Source organism: Chelonoidis abingdonii, chromosome 22 (assembly GCF_003597395.2).
Source record: "Chelonoidis abingdonii isolate Lonesome George chromosome 22, CheloAbing_2.0, whole genome shotgun sequence".
NCBI lineage: Eukaryota > Metazoa > Chordata > Testudines > Testudinidae > Chelonoidis > Chelonoidis abingdonii.
In genome coordinates, this window is record NC_133790.1 from 16624708 (window position 1) to 16646441 (window position 21734).

Sequence of the window (21734 nt, forward strand, 5' to 3'; positions counted from 1 at the left end):
ACACCATCAGATGACCCTGCAGTGTCAAAAGCAACATCCAGGAAGCTGCTCAGGAAGATGGGAGATTAGTATCTTCAAAGTTCTATTGTCCTTCTTAAACAGCTCACCCAGGCTGATTGCCTACTTTCTGGTGGGTGTTCCCCCAAGTACTCACACAGGTGTAATTGTTACGTAGTCAATATTCCTAACTTCAGATACAGAAATTATGCATGTATACAAATTGGATAATCACATTCAGCAAATCATAACCTTTCCAATTATATATTTTATGCAAGATGGATCATGTAAGGTATCTTAGTTATGCCATGTTCATAACAATATTTCTGTGAAGAATGTGAGGTGTAGCATCACACCAAGGTCTTGTATATTTTGAGCCTAAAATTATTTACTGCACATTTATATAAAAATTAAATATATTGGAAATCCCTACATTATACTGAGTACTCCAGCTGACTGATGTTACTGAAATGGAGGGATGATCTGTGGCAGTTTAGTCAAAGGTTTGAGCAACCCAAGAGAGAAAGATTTCACTAACATTAGGTAACAGCAGAATTTGGGCCCATAATGGATCAAAAGTTCTTTCCTATTTTGACACTGAAAGCCAGTAATTTTCCTGCCAGCAATCAATAGTTCCAAACTTGGTGTAACTTTCATAGCAAGCAAATAAGAAATATTACTTTAAATATAGATTATGGCATAAAGTTTGCTTGTCATATAACATTCCAAATAAGCATGATTACAACATAGGCCTGCGGAATTGCCCTGGAGGCATCATCAAATTGACACATCTGCCTTTTGCTATCAACATGGATAGAGGAAACAGCCTAAATGGATTGGACATATTAATTCAATACAAGTCCTGGAATTCCTGACAATCCTTTTCACTTTTAAAAATTCAGATGTATGCAAGATGCAGACAGAGCACTGGATGGATAATTATGTTTTTTGTTCTCAATTTCCTTGTACCAACAGAGCTATTGCCATTTTTTTTCAATATAAGACAGGCAGAGACATACAAGTCTAAAATTATTTGTCCAATATTTGATTCTATATACAGTAAACAGATCCACATAAGTTCTTGTGCTTCCAGGAACTATATGCAACAGTTAGTGTCAAGTGGAACCAATACATTATGAATAAATAAAATAATAATACAAAGCTAGTAGGCATGGTGGCAGACTGGTTCAGGTGCTTAGAACCAACCCTAGAAGTTGTTGGTTGGAGTCTTGCTTCATCACCTCCTTGCTTCATCACCCAGCTGCAAATGGGTACCTGGATCCACTGGGTTAGGAGAATCAAATGTGGCATAGCTACATCACTCTCTTGCATATTATTGGCTATGGAAACTGCGCTGAACGCAGCTCAGAGCAGACTGACTTTTTCCACTTGAGAGATGTAAACAACATCATGGAGTGTTGGCATTATACCAGCACAATTTGAAGCACTTGACTCTGATTTGAGACTAGGCACTATTGCCCAGGGTTAAAGTAAAAGTATCAAACTAAGGTTGTAAAGAAAAGCATTTTTGCTTTAACCACAGTTATGATTACCTGTATGCATTTTTTGAAACTGGACGAGGATCAAACTTGAAGAAAAGTATGCACATGGGTAACAGCTGGTAAAGACTTGCTTCTTCCGAAAGGGTTAGTGGAAGGTCATACTGCAACAACCTGTGAACAAAATAAATGCAATAAAGGAAATTACATTGCAATTTACAGAAGCATAAGCTTACAACCATTCTGGAGTTTAAAGTTCCTGCAGTTATCATTAACAGCATTGCATATTGAAATCAACAAGATTTCAATGCCATGTTTGTCTTAATGAATTGTCTGCAAAATTCCTCACTATTGTAACTTCAAGTGTTACTTCAATAGGAATTCAGTTCAGAACTTTGGAAAAGAAACAAGTGACAGGAGAATACTGATATATTCTAGGAACAGTACCTAGAGCATTAACTTTCCTGCCAAAGCAAGGAAGACCAAGGTTTTATCTCAGAATTTTCTACTCGTTGCTAGTACAGTGTAACAGTGATGCTCTTTGGTCTACACTAACAAATCTGACAAGACATTCTTGTCAATGATTTTTCTTTAAAAAGCAAACTTAGAGAAGCACACTCATGTATACTGCAGCAGCAGCTGGACAAAGTGTAATCAAAAGCGTTTGATGAGAAACTAAAAGCCTTATCTTTTCTGTAGCGCTACCCATCAAAAACCGGGGGAAAAAGAGGCAGTGTAGTATAGGGGAACAATATCAGTGGCAACAGAATATATATTTAATACAGTGGGAACAGAAGTACATTTAGATGAACACTGTTTCCAGCATTTCCAGTAACTTTTAAAATTCTGACCACATTTAGAGGCATGACAAATGTTCTTTACAGATCAGATACTCATAAGGGCTTACAAATATTTTCCTACATTGACCCAATGGAAACTTATCTGGTAATAAAATTGCACCATGACCTTATTTTTTGTCACAGCTGAAACAAACAATTATTAGAACCCTATTAACTGAGCATGCTTTAGCCTGTTCCACTGCTATGGACAGCTTCCCCTGTGTGAAAGTTTTCAGAGTACAGAGATGGGGATGAATGAAATCAAAACCTAAACTCTGTAACCATTCTGAGTGATTAATTTATTTTGCTGTGGTGTGCAGTGACTGAAGTGAGTTGTACTAAAAATTAAATTTAAAGATTTTATAAATTCAAGAATATGGTTGAAGAAATAATTATTTTCATTTCCTGATACATATACTGATTTTAATTCAGTCTTTTCTTTTATACCACGTTGCTAAGCTCTCCCAAGTTTTAAATTTCAATAGAAGCAAGATTTTTCCACAACAATTCACACTATTTCACTTTTACCATCAAAAGCAGAGCTATGAGCACACCATTTATACAGATTTACATCAGCAGCCTGACACAAGCTGCTGGCTTCTCCAAAGTCATAGTTCAGCATCACAACTGACCTGCTGTCACTATTATGACAACAAATTCAGCCTTCCAGTCACCAATATTCTACAAAGGACTCCTCTGCTGCTGCAGATTATTTAATCTGAAATAGAACTAATACAATGGACAGAACTGTGAGGAGACAGAAAGATAGGCTGGGGGGAATAGTATTTTAATCTCTGCTCCTATACATAAAGTAATTACTCTTTCAAGCAGTGACTTGAAAAGTTCTGATTTTTAAGGCTCTATTAGATAAGGACTGAGATATTTTAGCTATATGGAATATATTTTCTCTGTGAAGATGAGATACCATAAACTAGTGACTAAATTGCTGTCCAGCTGGCACTGTGGAAGAAAGAAGTAAGTCATGCAGTAGATACTCCACCTCAAAAATCCACGCAGAAATAGGTCACATAGTGACAATGAAAACATCTTCAGTGTAAGGGAAAATAAAATGTAAAAAAAAGGACAACTGACCCAATACTCAGGTGTTGAATGGAATGCATGTATAGAAGATGTTCTTTTAAAAAGGTAGAGATTTGAAATGTCATAGGACTCCATCACTTCTAGGAACAGCAATTTTATTTTTTAATTTAAGAAAACAAACATCAAGAGAAGAGACATAAGATTGCAGACTGATGATATTCCATAGTAGCCAGTTCATTACAGTTGAAAGGGATACTTATGTCATTAACTACTGCCCTATATTGGGTGGAATAAGAATTGTTTGAACCTCAGAATTTAGTGGTAACTATTAAGCTTACAGAGATTCTTCATTACCTGTCAGTTCTAGCCATGTATATCAAACAGGGTAGCTGGCCCATTAAATGAAACTAGGCTCAGAGTGCCTGTTCCACTCCAGGTGCTCCCAGTGGGCCAATTAAGAGGGCAGGGCACTACATGGGAGGCTGTAAGCGTTCAGTCAGGAGAAGGGCGGGAGAGGAGAGCTGTCGGAAACAGAAGGTGGTTCCTAGGAGAAGACTGAAGGCAGGAGAGCAGAAAGAGGTTTGCAGGCTGGCATCTCCAAGCCAGCGATCCAGGGCTGGAGAATTAGCAAAGGGAGATGCCTACTGGCTCTAAGCCAGAGTCAAGCACAAGAGAGAGTTGAAGGAAAGGGGAGTAGTGGAGGAGCTTACCAGATGATGTCTCTTTGCTGGAGAGCCAGCTGATGAGGAATAGTGAGAGGACTGTATGAATGAGGATGCTCCTCTGGCAAGGATGCTCCCAGCAAAGAGGTTATGCGAGTTCCCTCTAGGAAGAGCAGAGTGGCAACCAAGAAGAAAGGGCTGGGATGACTGTCCTGGAAGAGGGATGGCGGAAGACAGATAAGGAGCCTGTGACACAAACAATGAAATGTGGTGAGAACAAGAAGTGTATGTACTGAGGTGATAGATATGGACTACGTTTTGGCATTTTTGTTATGAAAGCCTTGTGCAAATAGTTTTGTAATAAAAAATGCCTCTCCTAGGGGCCAGTTTAATTAAGAGTCTGAAGCGGAGTCCTTTGGGTTACCCAAGAGGGCAACCGAGGTGAAGGGCCACTTGCAAGGCTGTCCTGAGGGCATGCCTGGTAGGAGGCCACTTATTTACACCATGACACTCTCTTTCAAGGCCCAGTCCAATACTCACTCAAGGGGGTGAGGGTGTGAGTGGGGGAGGGGAGACAAAAACATAACCCCACTGATGGAAGTGGGGATCAGGCTCTCAAGCTTTAACCAGTAAGGGAGATACTAATTAGATTGCAGGCTCTTTGAGAGAAGGACTGAGTCTACCTCTCTGTGTGCACAGCATCTAGCACAGTGGGGCCCTGATTCTGGTTGGGCAGATATGTTCTTATAATACAAACTGTTCCTCATTCTTGACCTGCTCCAGCACTTGGTCTCTCAAGTCATTATGACTCACATATTTAGTTCATAAACTGAGACCTAGCATGGAGTTTTCAGCACAAAAGGAATATTTTAGCTGAAGTTATTACTGACTAAAGACTGAGTTTAGGATAGAAACCACCTTTCAACTCACTCGATATTACTGTAACACTATAACGAAAAACAGCCTAAGAACAGATTTACCTTAGCTGACAGCTTTCTACCATTTCTTTCAACTGTTGTGCTCACAATCCCATAATTTAATTTAACTGGCAGTCAGTCCTTGACAATACCTTGATTGAATACGATACTTAAAATAAAAGACAATGAATGGCAACTGTCCAGCCCCATGTTTATGCTGGGCAAAAAGTCTTCTCTCTCTTTTTCAAATTCCGGGGGGGAAGGGGAAGAGGGGGCTGTCTGTGGGCAGAGATATTTATAGGATTGAATTTGGCTGGTTCAGACCTCTAGGGGTTTTTTTGTTTTGTTTTGTTTTATTAAAAAAAAAAATCAATTCTTGAAGGACCCACATTTAATTGCAAGTTATCCTCATAAGCTCTGTTAAAAAAAGTGCCAGAAGTTTTTCTTCCTTTTTATTAAAAGAGTATAAAACATAAGATTTCTGGTAATAGGAATCATGTATTCATGGACAACAGTAAACAGGAGTGCTATGCACTGCCAGAGTTTCAACAACTTCTTTCCATTTCTGTCTCATATCTAAAAGGGTCTTTGTGGGGCTTGGGCTGCATACTTCACTAGTACGAGGCACTCTGGATCTGAGCGTTTTTAACGAAAAACAACAAGACAAATATCAAATTTTAGGATGTTCACAACTGAGCCTTCCATAATCTAAACAGCAAGTCACCCTCGGTCAATTAAGGAACATTATTTACTGACTCGAAGTTTGCCACAACATAGGAAGTCAATGAAGAGGAAATACAAGATTGAAAGGAATATGATGTCTTTGCTCTCCCAACTGTCATGCTAACTTCATACAGTCCAACTACCTCGTTACAAGTATTCCTTCCTCTATTCTCCCAGATGCCTTCTCTGCTTTATTTTCACAGAGTCTGGAAAAAAATATTCAGCAACATGGACAAAAAGGGTGAACACAATCTTAATATGTTTGTACACAGCACAAAAATATAAAGGTAAGAACATTAACAAAAACACACCCAAAAGTTTTAAAAATGAGAAGAGCTGGAAAGTTCAGCTTGCCCTGAGCAGGACTGAGCATTGTCCTCCCTGTTTTTGTTGGGCAACTGTTACACTGTACAAGTGGAAGAAATTATTTGCACTTTGTGCACTTATTAAAACTTGCCAGATGAGTTGAGAGATTTTGCAGTCTTTCAAGAGGCAAAGGATTTTAAAGATGTCTCCTTATTACCAAAAGTGACACACAGGTTCCTGTGTAATAGAAGATTGTCCATAAAACACAAAGTTAAAAAATGTATTAACTGGCTGGCTCAGAGACAAACCAAAATGTTTCACAGTTGAGATCAGATTCTGATCCCTGCTCCAGGCTAGAAGAATGATGGCATCAGTCCTTTCCGTGCTTTACCTGGTATGAGTTTATGAGACTAGCATTCTTCTACACCAAAATATGCCAGCTAATTTGAGGAACAGTATTGATGACTCAAAAGGAAGCCCCTTCCAGTCCTCAGATGAAGAATAGTCCATACACGGTAGCAGGTGAGTTAGAAGGGAGTGGGGGAGGAGGGAGAGCTGGCAGAGATCCCTGGGACTTGTTTTGGAAGAATGGAGAAGCCCACTGAGGGAAGGCAAGGGGTATAAAATACTTTAAAACAGACATCTGTCAGATTTCCATCAGCAGCAAGAGCAATAATTGTCACAGTTTTCATTCCGTGTCCTGCCAGCTTATTATTTGGATTAGTCAATCAACAAGCCTATTGACAGCTGATTGTTCATAACTACTCTTTATTTTACAAAGAGGCTTCAGTCTCTCCATTAGCTGATTTGCAGAGTTGATTTTGATCAATAAAACAATAAATTCTGTTACAATATAAGAACATTTAGCTGTTTGTACCAAGCCACTGGCCAACACAAGACTCAAATAAAAATAAATGGCATGAAACAAATCTTGATCTTTAAATAGCAGCGAGAGAGTAGGCTTTTTCTCCTTGTAATTTTGTAATGCATTTTATAGTTATTTAAGGGACATCATTTTTCAGCTCTTCACTTAAATACCTTTCTAGAAGATATAAACTGTTTTCCATATTAACTTTGCTCATTTGACAGAAGTCTCTCACTCACCCCACCCCTGTTTGTAGTGTAGTTTGAAATTAACACAACTTTTACTTGCTGCTTTTGTGAACAATTGATACCAACCTCCTAAAACAGAAAGTCTGTTAACCTGGGCTATGTCTTGCTGGCTCTGAAACAGAGCAGCATAAACTTCTGTAGGTCCTACATAGTTATTTGTCTTTCATTATTTAGACAGCTGTGGATGTAAAAATAAAGTTTAGAATCAAGAACACTTTTGAAACCACAACAATTGAAGTCCAGATCCTCCTCAGTGCAGTGAGGAGACTTATTCCTTTAAAAAATAAATTCAGTGCAAAACAGAACTGAAAAATTTTAGTATTTTCTTTGGTCAGAAATCAATACATTTGCTACACATTGTGCTGGACAATTTAGACCCAAAATTTAAGTAGAAAGACTGGGGTTAAAAAATAATTCATATAAATGTTATTTTAAAAATTTAAGCAGGGAAGACTGCTAGATTAAGATAAATTCAACACTGTAGTAGCATGCCGCAGAAAAACGACTAGAATAAAAGCAATGACTTTAGAAAGTAAAAGTTACTCATTGTTGCAGTGCCCAAGAAAACTACAACTTTAACCTCGTTGTGGCTTCCTCGAGGGCACTCCATTTAAATCACAGGCTTCTAGCAGCCCCGTGACTCTCCCACCCAAAACAAAGGATTTAGTTGCAATTCCTCCTGCAATTCACTGTGATCACCTTAGCTACTCTGACTTTAGTTCAGCATCTGTTCTGTTAGGGGCAACGAAAGGGTTAACCAGTGACCAGCCAGGATTCATAAAGCAAAGTATTATTTACTAACAAAAGCACTAGAGGAAACATACGTTAAGAACAATATGCAAGTCTAGCTTGCACGTGACTGTAACTTTCCAGGTGTCACCCAGACATCTTCCATAGGGAGACCCTGTCAAGTTTGCAAGTACTTCAGGTCCTCTTCCTGGGCCTGTCCTTTTGGTCAGTCTCTCGTCAATCCTTGATTCGGGAGAGACTGACCTCCCTCCATAATATAGCAAAAATTATGGCTGATGGCATCAAACTACAAAAAATGATGTTGAAGAAAGCTAATATGGATGTTACAATACGGACCTCCTTACCTTTTACAGTAACACGATCTAGAAAAGGGTAGGAACTCATGATGGACCCTTCCACTGCAGTGATGCCACCTGTATTCCAGAGACACCACTAATCCAGGCCACCCACTCTGATCAGAAGTGACTTTCAAGTAACTGAAATGGACATAACAGTTCAGGGAGATCAGATTTTGAAGTAGAGAGGCAATGCTGAAGGTATTTGGAAATCTTTTCATACATACAGGAACTAGACTGAACAGGCTTAATAGGGGACGTTTGAACTCCGATGCAAATGGTATCAGTTGTATAGTTATCAGTTTTGTTTGTAAAGCATTTTTACTGCTCTTTAATAGCAGTTAATACACATACTGTTATGACACTCAAGGCATTATAACATACAGTTTTTTCTGCACAAATAGTTGGGGGAGGGGCAGTTAGTGGATAAGGCAGCTGACTGACTCAAGATTAACCTAGTTCCTGAGGGAAAAATTCACAAACAGAAGCTATCAAAATATAATACCGTCCAAGCCTAATGGTGCCTTACTTACCAACTTGTGACTCAGGTCACAATTCAGATTCAGGTCATTAGCTCTGGACAAGAACTGACCTGCTTGACTCTAAGCAGAGTGGAAGTTCCAACTAACACAGACAGTCAGGCTACAGCACAGAGGAACTGGGTGTCTTGTGTCTAAGAATCAAATATTTTATTGGATGAAGAAAGTGAAATTCTGGTTGTTTACTGGGGAACAAAAGAGGATGTGGGCAAAAAGTCTAAGCAGAAATTAAAAAAAGCTAGATATTTACATAGTTGGTCTGATGTAAGAAAAATATGGAGGGTGAATCTAAATGTGTACATTTAAATAAATACAGTGGGGTCTCATCTAAATGTGTGACAGTTACAGCTTTCTACAAATGTTTTTAAGATTAATAGGGACAACCCTGTGAACATTAACTATGACATCAATAGGACTACTTACATGACTAAAATATCAAATTTACCAAAACACACGAATTTACACACTTTTTTGGAAGTGCTTTTTAAAAAAATATATAAATATAATTTAAGTTACATTTGAAAAAATGAACTTTTCTACATAACATTCTACCTTACGATGGTCTTCAATGCAGCTGGCTTACTGCACATCTTCCAATATGCATATCCTGAAGTACCACTATAGATCAGTTACTGCCCTAGCTGGTTTCAGAGTGGTAGCCATGTTAGTCTAAATCAGCAAAAAGAACGAGAAGTACTTGTGGCACCTTAGAGACTAACACATTTATTTGATCATAAGCTTTCATGTTATATTTGTTCTGTTCTTGCAAGCAGGGCAAAGAAACAAATATTCACTGTGTTTTCCAGAATTGGTGTAAGCCATTAGTTTAGTACTTCTATTACTTCCATTTATTTTTACAAATTTGGATGGGCTTTTTATGTTCCTCTGGGATCCATTTAAGAGGTTAAATCGAGAGATCTAGTCTACAAAGTGTTTTTAGCTCTCTAAATTACTTCTTCAGGCACAAAGGGTATGTCTATAAAGCGAAGAAATGGGCTTGGGCTCCAGCCCAAGCTCTAAGACCCTGCTTGGGCTCCAGCCTGAGCCCGGAAGTCTACACAGCAGTGAAACAACCCCGCAGCCCGAGCCCAACGAACCTGAGTCGACTGGCATGGGCTAACTGAGTTTTTCTTTTCTGTGTAGGCACACCTAAAGAGCCAGGGGGGCGGGGCAGGGGAAGAAGGAATAGATATATAGGTTTATTTCATTTAATCAAAATAATTTCAGATATCAATTCAACACAATCTAGACCACAAGCTTCTTATCAATAAAAGTTTAAGGGCTTTGAACTAAAATTACAAGACAATTATAAAAACATAGGGTATGAAAATAAGGAATCCATACTCAAGTTTCAGTACAGAACTACAGAGCTGAGATGTGTGGCTGAGAGCCTTGAAAAGCAACTCAGTTAAGGAATGTGACTTTCATCAGGCAAATGGTGTAAGGGGAGGGAGTTCTAAATAGCAGGAAAGACAGAAGTTGAGGTATTGCTTTCAGGATGAATTATAACAGTTCTGGTAAGCAATGAATTCCAGTCTGACACACAGCTATATGAAGATGTATGAATTAAGAGGTAATATGAATGCTCTTGATATATCACTGCTCTGCAACCTTCCAACTCAGATTGACCAGGCACCTGCCCCACATACACTTTAATCATGTTTATTGGAAGATTTTACACTGATATACAATAGATACTGGAAGTGTGTACTAAGACAGGAGATTGCCTATACCTGTTTGGAGTGACGATGAGGACAGATGATAACACTGGTTTCAGCAGACAACACAGGTTGGGCCTCTTCACCTGTAAACATTTTAGGGCTGAGTTCTGGTCTATGTTTTTATAGCTACTAGTAAATTCTGGATGTTATATGAAAACTGTTCCCTGTAAGTGAGGAGGGGCTTGTCTAAGTTATAGCAGCCACTTTTTAGATCAGGAAAGCAAACTTTCATTCTGCCATATGGGAACTGATGATCTCTTAAAAATAGATCCTAGGCTTAATTCTATGTAACAAACATTTTGTACTATCTGACTGGGTTAGTGTTTAGTACCTTTCATTGCTATATATTTCTGTAACTTCACCAATTGCCATCTGCTTTTTTATTTTGCCAACATATTGGTCACTGAAGTTAAACAAAAGGTTTTAAACCAGACTACTGCTGCTTCCTTTCTCAATTTCTTAGTATTTAGTCTCTTGTGGTATCACCATTCCACTAGTTATCCCATCACAGACCTGCCACCTTGACTGGAAGCTAGTTTGTAATTTAAGATAGCGGAGAAAAAAAAAAACAAAAACCTTGCGTTTTTCACTAAGTACAGCAGATGAGACTACATATATGCAGGGAGCAGAAAAGCTGAGTAAGATTCCTCTGAGAAGTTAAATAGCCCAAAGTGTCTCAAGGTGGCTACCCAAAAGTCAGCAGACACATGAAAAACTGTCTGTGCATAGTCACAAGTCTGATGGAGCTGGCATTAGAACTTGGGGGTTCTCAGCTCCGTCTGGTGTGCTACCACATTATCTTCTATAGACTGGCCCAATCTTTTCCCTCCAGCAGTGGGACCAAAACAGGAAGATACTTGCAACCAGATCCCATAGCAAGCATTACAAATTGTAAAGCCACCTAGAAGCATATTTGCCAGTTTCACTCAAAAATAAAGGAAAACATGAAACTAATGCCTCACTGTGCAGCACAAAATCATTCTCCAGTTTGTGGGGAGAACTTAATGGGAAAAGGTTAACCAAAATAAAGATACAAAGATGAGGCTAACATATTCTCTTCTAACAAAAATCCTAGAGTATTTGCGCTGTTTGATAGGCCCATTATTGCTAGAGAATGAATGAATGAATATTAAAAAGTTGAAGATGGCTCTTCAAGGTCTTCAGCGTAAATAAAGAGTGAATGAGTTTATTTGGCTCTAATCTCACTATCTTTAGTGTGCAAAAGGAAAGATACCAAGATCGGAGTGATAGCAAAAGCCTTCTACTGCTACAATGGAATTTTCTTCTACCACTGAACTCGGTTATTGCTAACAAACGAAAACAGATAGTCAAACAAGGGTTGCAGATATTCTGCAATTAAGTATTCTGCTTCAAAATGCACTGCTAATTCTGAAAGTGCCACTAGAATGACAATGCAGGTAACTGGCATTCTTATACTAATCATTACTCTGTGATGACGACTGATGACAGTCTGACAGCATAGTGTGCCGTTCTATTGTAAGGGGTCTGTTAAAGTGCATGATCTGGTGACTGCAAAGACAGGGTGTGTGCACAGGAAGAGGGGCACACTTAAAAGGTAAATGCACAAAATATGTATTCTCTTTTCCATTTAGTTTAGTACCATTTGGCTGATTAGGAACAATTAGCTCTCAAACTTGACGTATACCCATTTTGCTGTGAAGAACTGTCAACAGAAATGTCTGAAATGTGAAGCCATTTGTTATGCATTCTGTTTTTGTAAATAAACCATCATAAATAACATCTGTCGGTTACCACTGCAATGTCAACCACTACACAACTGATCTGAAACTGTTCTTTACGCTACATCCTAATGGACAGCTAAAACTCATTAGTTACTAGATTCTGATAGTTTTATGTGGCAAACAATAAATACATAATCTATTTTACTCACTCTTTTGACTCAACTGACCACTATATCACTAGCCCAGGGAAGAATCTATTTGTCTCCATTTTCTTCCAGTGCCATTCTTAGTGGCATGAGAATGCACATTGAAATGTAATTCAGACACTATGAAACTATGTTCTATTTGACAAGTCAAAGATTCAAAAACGTTTATTCACTTTGAACCAAGGAAGCCCTTCTCACAGCTGCCTTATGTTTGAGCCATTTCAATAATTCCCCTTTGCATTCTTCTCATGTAGCATGTATTCCTTTTGTGCAGCTATCTGACAGCAGTTTCAATTGCATTTGGCTTGAGCCCAGTGGTTTGTACAGAGACAAACTGGACAAGATAGATCTGAGCTGTTTTTATAAAAACCACCAGCAACAAAAAACTATGCTTTAAGCCACAGAAATATGGTGGCACCATGGTAAAGTAAATAAGATGTGCATTTGAAAATATTCCTCCCATCTCAAGAGGCAGTTTACTGAACAGAATATGCTGGGGTGTATACAGACTATCTTAACATGGTTAAATTCAGTATACAGAACAAACACATTTGAGCACCATTTTAAATGCAGATCATTTTTCAAGCATTTACAGGATCTTTGACTTCACTGCCCCACAGTAATCCTACTGCCTTCAGTAACTTTTTTAAAAACAGTGGAAATATAAAGAAAAACTGTCAACCGTGGCAGGTGAGCTCTCTGACCTACTTTGACAATAGTCTCATTTTTCATCCATATTCTATACACCACTTGGGGGTGTGTTTTTTAAAGCAATCTTTTCCCAATAAGAAAAGTTCAGCCATCTAAGACTTACAAACTGGGGCACACAGACCAATTTGTTTGTACTACCTTTTCTGGCATTTGCCAATTACCTGCCTAGAAATATTGATTAAAAAAATCCACCCAAATTCCCCTTTAAGTCAAGAGTTAAAAGAAAAGGATAGCCTATTGGGAGGTAGAACATTTTAAATCACTGATAATAGTAAATTAAACTAATTTAAACAATATATATTGATTTTAGCACCTAGCATTATGCAGGTAAAAAGCAACTCTTCTCATAAATATTGTTTTCAAATTAAACCACAACATTGGTTATTTTATATAAGGGTAACAATGAAAATATTTTTATGCTATGTATAAAAGACAACGCAAGACAAGATATTCACATTTGATATTTTAGGTATTTACGAAGAAAAGCTCAGTTCATAGTCACAACCCAGATTTCCCTGAAGTTCCTGCTTTTCACTCTAATTTCCAGCTGGACTAAAGGATGCACAGATCAAATTACATGCCTTGAGGGAGTAGGAGTGAGGCAAAATGAAGGATGTATGGGTCTATATTGTTTTTTCATTATACTTCCCACCAGTGCAACTACACTGGTGATAGCAACAATGAGAACTCTAATGTAGACAAGTAGGTATCCGAGAGCTGATCTTATTCCTCTATTCTAAACTCTGGAAAATGTGACATCTATCTACGTATTTTTTAGGTAATGTGTCAAAAAACTTGGAGACCAATTACTTGCCAAATGCAATATGCAAAAAGCACTGAATCTAACTAGAAATAGAATGAGGTTTCTCATTTAGAATAGTCAAGTTTTCAAAGAAACAAAGTTTGTTTGTAACAGATAAGGGAAAGCAAGGTGTTCCAGTCCAGTATTTCGGAAGAAATTGTCCCATTACAAAATACCTTTCTGTCCAGAAATACTCTAAACAGTAAGAGAAGTGGTTGTCAATGATCACCTGTAATTTATAGAGAACTACACAGCAGTCCACAAGCATGAAACTGTTTGTGAAACCAAGCAGTGAGAGATTTGTGTTTTGGTGTGAATGGAGGTGGTTCCCTAAATGGACTAAAAGTGGAAATATAAAGAAAAACGGTCAACCGTGGCAGACCATCTAAAAAGTGGTCTGAAAAATGAAAGCTGAAAAGCCACTGAATTAGGATCATGGGAAACAATCCAGTTTCTTCTTCTTTCTTGTCACTTTCCTATTCTCGGTCAGCAACTTTTATAGCCTTCTTCAAAAACACATGATCATATGCCAGATTGATCTGAGGTCAGCTGATGTTCAGTCCACATACTAAGTCTTTGGTTTCCTTCCATCCATGATCATTTCAAGAGCCATCCTACAGATATAGCTTTCAGATCTCCACAGGATATGCCCATAGCACAATAGCCTAGCCTCCCTCAGCTTGTCTTCAATTGAAGCAACCTGCATTAGGCCACTCACAACCTCATTTTATTTCTTATCACAGAGCCTTTGACCATCTCAACATGTTGATTTACATGATGGAGAGAATACCGGAAACAATTCAGTTTATTGTACAGATTTCCGTGGAGAAGGCCTAAATTCCCCCAAGTTTGCAAGTGTTCAGATTTCAGCAGGTGTCTTATTTAGGTACATCTCAAATAATTAAACTAAACATAATTTCTCAATTTGTTTAAGTAACTGAAGGTATTTAATGAAGAGCAACTATAAGAACAGCCTTACTGGGTCAGACCAAAGGTTCATCTAACCCAGTATTCTGTCTTCCAACAGTGGCCAATGACAGATGTCCCAGAAGGAAGGAACAGAACAGCTAATCATCAAGAGATCTATCCCATCATCCATTCCTAGCTTCTGGCAAACAGAGGTGAGGGACACCATTCCTGCCCATCCCGGCTAATAGCCATTGATGGTCCTATCCTCCAGGAACTTATCTAGTTCTTTTTTGAACCCTGTTATAGTCTTGGCCTTCACAATATTCCCTGGCAAGGAGTTCCACAGACTGACTGTGCGTTGTATGAAAAAATACCTTCTTTTGTTTGTTTTAAACCTGATGCCTATTAATTTCATTTGGTGACCCCCCCCCCCCCCAGTTCTTGTGTTATGAGGAGTAAATAACAACACTTCCTTATTTACTTTCTCCACATCAATCATGATTTTATAGACCTCTATCGTATCCTCCCCCTTAGTTGTCTCTTTTCCAAGCTGAAAAGTCCCAGTCTTATTATTCTCTTCTCATATCCAAGCCATTCCATACCCCTAATCATTTTTGTTGTCCTTCTCTGAACCTTTTCCAAGTCCAATGTATCTTTTTTGAGATGGGGCGACCACATCTGCACACAGTACTCAAGATGTGGGCGTACCATGGATTCATATAGAGGAAATATATTTTCTATGATTTCCAACATTCTGTTCACTTTTTTTTGACTGCCGCTGCACAGTGAGTGGATGTTTTCAGAGAACTATGCACATTGACTCTAAGATCTCTTTGAATGGTAACAGCTAATTTAGACCCCATCGTTTTATATGTATAGTTGGGATTATGTTTTCCAATAGTGGGCTTAGTTATTGGATGCCTTGTTACCAAGGAAACAGAATGTCTATTCCACGAGAGAATGTGTTGTTGACCACTGGTTTTTATTTTGCAAGTCCCCTGCTTGCACAAGTCAGCCATAAAGTGGAAAAAAAAAAACCCAAAATATACAAGAACAGAGACCACATCAGCAGGCTTCCAGATTGCTCAAGAGTTGGAAAAATACAGCAGTTGGCCCCTTCACAATTTTATCAAAACAGGGGAAAAAGTCAGCCCTCCACTGAAGACCATATTAGCTGCACAAAGGAAGAGACTGCCACTGACAGGACTGTAGTAAGTAAGATGTGTGTAGCACTCCTTTACAAGATGTAAACATTAATACTTTCTATCTTCAGCCTATCAATTGATCCCTCTGGGACTACCCTATCCTACGAGGCAAATCCACAGCATACTGCCTGTCCCCCACTCCAAGAAGGCAAAGCGCAACAAACCTGACCTGTAGGCACAAAGCATTTAAAACCTGGCAGCCAAGCATGGAGGAAAGCTCTCTTGCTCCCATTTCTCAGGAATGCTGCCAATCCTCCTCCACTGATCAACCTGTGTTTCTGGAGAGCTGCAATCTCCTTCACCAGATTTTTTGCTCCTCTTTTTGGCAGGACTGATCATTTAATCTTCAGTTTATCCCACCCCTTTGTTTTCTTCCTCCTTTAAGAATAGAAATTAGCTGAAGCTGTTTGGAGAGATGGATACTTAAAGATTTCTCCCTCCAGTTACATATCAGACAAAAGAGAAACAGCCCCATAGTACAGCTTTGGGATAAAAAAAAGAAATAGATCACTAAATACTTAGTAAATTCACTAACACATCCCAGTCAACCTCACATCCATAATCCTGATTGCCAGTAAAATTAATATTGCAAAGGGAAAGGAATGATCATAGGGGGCTGCATGATGCTTAGTGAGGCTATTTATTCAGTGGTTAGAGCAGAGGCTTAGATTATATTTTCAAATTAGGTTAATTAGACATATTTTAACTGCTCTGTATATCAGTTTCTTTCTTTGTAAACTGGAGATGACTTCTAATACATACCCAATCTTTGTAAAACCCCACAAGATTCTCAGATGAAGTGTATTCCACAGATGGGGAGCATATCCTTGACACTAACTCCTCAGAATCAGTAGCATGCTCTGCTCATGGAGTACAAGAAGGCAATAGCACATAGACTAGGAACTGGCCAAAGAAGATTCTTTAACCTGGATAGGCCCCTTAAGCAGTTCAGCAACCTACTTTCTATATTAGTAAATGTGTTGAGTTTAATGCTAACAAGATAAAACTTTGGAATTTTGTGTGCGCACACACGTTTTTTCTTAGGAATCATACACCAGAACAGAGCACATGTACCCAAAACATAGAGTATAATGAGAAGTTATCAGGCTTAAGTAAATTAAAATGCAGTATATGATGGCAGAAACAGTAAGTATGTAGTATTTCAGACAATAGAAACGGGACAATTTGTCTTTGTGCCTCATACCACACGCTCCAACATAACTCTCAGCAGACCCATAACAATAGCATTTATAGTCTATGAAAGCCTAATAAAAGTATTATAAAATGCTTTCATGCTACTTCAGGACAGTGACTAAGATCGTCACTCATTAATCATTTTACTAGTAGACTCAGGCACACAGTATTCATAGGAAGACTAGGGTTTTGCCACTGTAAATTTTCTAAAATCCACTACTGCAACTAGAAGTAACTTAGTTTCATTACTATAGAAATGCAGAGGTCCAGAAACAGTTTTGTTTAATCTTTATATCACAGCTGCTATAAAAGTTAACAAATTTCTGATACAGCAGTTTGGCAACATTTGTTTTGTGGTAGTCAATGGTGGAAGGGTCAGTTGGCAAGATTTTGACCCTCCCCACGAACCTGTATTTATTTATGTTGCCAATATTGCTGAGTTTGCTAACATCTTAGAAGACTGTGCTTTAAAATTAAAAAGCAAGTAGAAGAAACTAATATCCTGTTTCATTGTATTAATTCACTGATATAATAAAATTACTTAAAAATAATCAACTGTTGCTATTACAAAAGTAGGTGTTCAGTTGGTTTTAACTCAGCATAAAGAAGCAACAGAATGAAATCTGCCCTTGGCTGGAACTCAAATCTCTGCCTAACTATCACTAGTAGGGCAGGATTACAGATTCTAATGAGCACCCCTATAGACTGACTTTCACACTCATTGTGTCTTCTTCAGTGAGAGCCCAAATATCTTTCCACTTATTATCTTTATGTATACTGCCAGAATAGTGGCTGGCTTTAATATATTTTTGCCGTTTGTTCTAAAGATATGAGATGACCAATATGTTGCATGACTTTATCATGTCTCAATATTTGTTGTTTCTTAAAGCCTCAGATCCTGGATTCAGATAATTAGGGGAGAATTGCAGTTTTCTATTAAGAAAAAAATTTCTGGCCTCAAGTTGCAGTCAGAGAAGAGTTTGGAAATGTAATCCAACTGTACACAACTGGCTCAAAAATCAAAAGGTAAATTAAAAGCGCCCAAACATTATTGACTCCCGGTAGGAATGATAATATTGCTACTCCATTTCCATAGTTACTCTTGTTAACTTCTGTACAACTACATAGCCAGACTTACTTGGAAGCTTGCTGTTATATCCATTACTACTTTCACTGTGTGCTTACACATGTGAACATTTTATTAGTATTTGTTGACTACTCATGCACATTTAGAATTAATGTTTTTCTGCTCCCTGTTGGCATTTAGTAGCATCATTTGTACATGCCATCTCAAGAAGAATGCCAAACATGCTCAGAACCACCATTGTGATTCTCTGTGCACAATATGCCTATTAGTTTCAGTTTTGGCTATGCTGCTGCTGCTACCAACAAACATCCCTTGAGTGCCTGAGAAAGGGCATGCACCAAAGTAAAAACTTACTATGAGAAGTGCTTTCAAGGGCATCAACAACTGAAAAGAAAATATTTATCCCTTATTCTTTCATCTATAATAATCAGAGGTTACTGTTACAAAATTGATTTTAATTGGACTCTGCATGATTGGATCCTTTTGCTGAACTGAAGTAATAAATTTGATCCAAAATGTTATTGGCCGATGAGGCTCATGGGTCACTTCAGAACTATACTCATGCAAGCTAATAAGATAAAAGATATTGGTGGATCCCCACTGAAGTAATGTTGATGCCTGTTAAGTAGTTAAAAATGTTATTAAAGGTAAACAACATGATTCATCAATGGACAATGAACCACTTAGCAAATAATTGTGTCTCAGAACATTATTATACCATCATTTTCTCAGGTATTATTATATTGTCATTCACTCTAAACCATAGAATGGTCTGTCAAAACAATAACATCAATGCCTATAAAAGTGTTGACCAAACAATACAGTCAACCAATAAATAGTGAAAGCAGCAAAGAATCATGTGGCACCTTATAGACTAACAGATGTTTTGGTGCATGAGCTTTCGTGGGTGAACACCCACTTCGCCAGATGCACAATAAATAGTGGTACTTACAAAGATTCCAGTAACTGTGGGTGAGGGAAACTAAAATGACTATTCAACACTGATTGCTATTCTGGAGGGAGGGAAGTGTTTCTTTCTGTAAAGCCTCCTGAACATTAACTATTTGCTGTCAACTACTTTACCCAGTGTGAAACTGTCAATGTCACTAAATCATAATATAAGGGTCATGACACGGCATTAAAGTGACAGACTGTGATACAAGTCAACTTGCTTGAAAAATAAACATCCCAGAACTCCATGGCACAAAGAGAAAATAAAAGACACAATCCCAGACCAATACCAGCTAGGATTGTACTCAAACACTGTCTAACTAGATAATTACAGTAACTCCTCACTTAAGTTGTCCCCATTAACATTGTTTCATTATTAGGTTGTTGATCTATTAGAGAACATACTCATTTAAAGTTGTGCAATGTTCCCTTATAAGGTTGTTTGGCTCTCCCCACTCTGCCCAGTGTTCCAGCCAGGGAGCAGGGGTGGGGGCTTACCCCACTCCACCTGGCCAGCATTCCAGACAGGGAAAGGGCAAGCCCCTGACCCCGCTCCCTGGTAGGAGCGCCAGGCGGGCGGAACGGGACAAGTCCTCTACGCCCCTGCCTCAGTCAAGCTTCACAATCATCATTGGTGAATACAGCATTAAAATGTTTAAAATTATTTAAAATTTATACTGTATATGTATATAATGTCTTTTGTCTGGTGAATTTTTTTTCCCTGGAACCTAACCCCCACTATTTGCATTAATTCTTATGGGGAAATTGGATTCACTTAACATTGTTAGCTTAAAGTACATTTTTCAGGAACATAACTACAATGTTAAGTGAGGAGTTACTGTATATGCCAACAGAGTATAAGTGTCATTACTTAATGTTAATTCAATAATCTTAGTACTGTCAACCCTAAGCATTCAAAAATCATGAGTCAAGACCACAAAAGTCAGATTAGGTAAAACAGGAGATTTAAAAAAAATAATCTGGGGTCCTTTTTATTTGCCTTCTGGTGTTTGAGTCATCAAAGTTCATTAGAGTTCCGACTTCTCTGCAACCACAAGGTTCCTTAAATGATTTGTTTTTCCAAAGCAAAAATCCTCAGGTGACCATCTGACTCCAGTAGCTGGAGCTTTATGAGCTACAGAACAAGACTTGTGATAAACCATGAATGTTGCCAGTCTGCATCCTCAACACCCTTGTGAGGTAGGAAAAGGATCTCAGCCCCATTTATGGGCCAGGAACTGAGGCACGGGGTAGTTGAAGCGACCTGCCCAAGGCCCCACAGAAAGACAGTAGTGGAGCCAGGAATGAATCCACATCAGCCAAGACCTTAACCACAAGACCATCCTTCTCTTATTGCAGGGGTTCTCAAACTGGGGGTCAGGACCTCCCAGGAAGTCACACAGTTATTATGGGGGGGGGGTCACAAGCTGTCAGCCTACGCCTCAAGCCCCGCTGTGCATCCAGCATTGATAATGGTATTAAACATATATTTAAAAAGTGTTTTTAATTTATAAGGGGAAGGTCACACTCAGAGGTTTGCTGTGTGACAGGGGTCACCAGTACAAAAGTTTGACAATCAATGTCTTATTGGCAGGACGTCACGCAGGGCCTCTCTGAGCCTGAAACCCTTGTGGGAGACCACTAGGGACCCCTCCCACGGGTGAAGCTGCGGTGACTAGGGGCCTCGCCTATAGGGCGTTGCGGACAGGACCCAACCTCCTGACCCTCAATTCTGACTGGACAGGCTGCCCGGACGGCGAGTTTTAAGGGCCCCTGTAGTCTCACAGCCCGGTAGCTCCAGGGTCTTCCCCGCGCCTCCTGGAGCAGCGAGACGCTGACATTCTCACACTCACCCAGCACGCAGAGCGACACAGCGACACTTCCACAGGCTGTTACACGCTTCCGGGAAAAGGCCATACCGTAACAACAGACACACCCATTGACTTCATAGGCCCCTCCTTCTTCGCACGCTATTGGAGCATAAGTCCCTTTCTCCTGACCTCTCATTGGCTCGCTCCCGTGTCGCTCAAGTAGGGTTGCTGCGGCGTTCCAAATCTCGGCTTTTCTCTTCAATCTGCCCTTCCCCGCACCTAGTGCGGCTTTTCCGTTCAGTGCGCTCTCCTCCCCGCACGAGTCTCCGCTCCGCTTACCTCAGCTCCTCCGTCAACGACTCTCCCCCGTGTCCTCTCCCCATAGCAGTTCCCGCCCTTGTGGGCCTTGGTGATGGACCCAGGACAGGGGTTACCTGGGGGTGGTGGCCCCTAGCCCAACAGCCTTGGTCAGGTGCCCTCTTGTTTGAGAGGCTGGGGGATACAAAGCACAGGCAGATGGAGCATGGCTGCTGGCAGTCACCTCACACACCTCTCTGTGTTGACTAACTTTGACTGCGGGGAAGTTTGTTCAGGTGTGATGCCCTCCAGGCCTCAGTGTCCACTGCATGATACGCCTTCTATGCCACCTCAGCATGCAGATATGGCCCTTCAGGGCTCTACACCCCTGCCACACTCCCCTCAGTGGCATGTGG

General features: G+C 39.4%; 1 protein-coding gene across 5 annotated transcripts in view; it reads right to left on the reverse strand.

Moving 5' to 3' along the window:
* The window catches only part of TANGO2 (transport and golgi organization 2 homolog), a 79095-nt gene extending 57968 nt beyond the window's left edge, over window positions 1-21127 (reverse strand). For 2 of the 5 annotated variants that reach the window (XM_075060115.1, XM_075060113.1), the window contains exons 1-2: window positions 4087-4279; window positions 1551-1670 (exon numbers count right to left, since the gene is read on the reverse strand). In XM_075060115.1, coding sequence (XP_074916216.1) covers window positions 1551-1606 — 56 coding nt within the window. In that variant the 5' untranslated portion in view covers window positions 1607-1670; window positions 4087-4279. Of the gene's footprint in view, window positions 1-1550; window positions 1671-4086; window positions 4280-8191; window positions 8319-8715; window positions 8790-21063 lie in introns of those variants that run through there. The other 3 variants (XM_032771179.2, XM_032771181.2, XM_075060114.1) reach the window with 3 other exon arrangements.
* Between the last annotated feature and the right edge of the window lie 607 nt (window positions 21128-21734).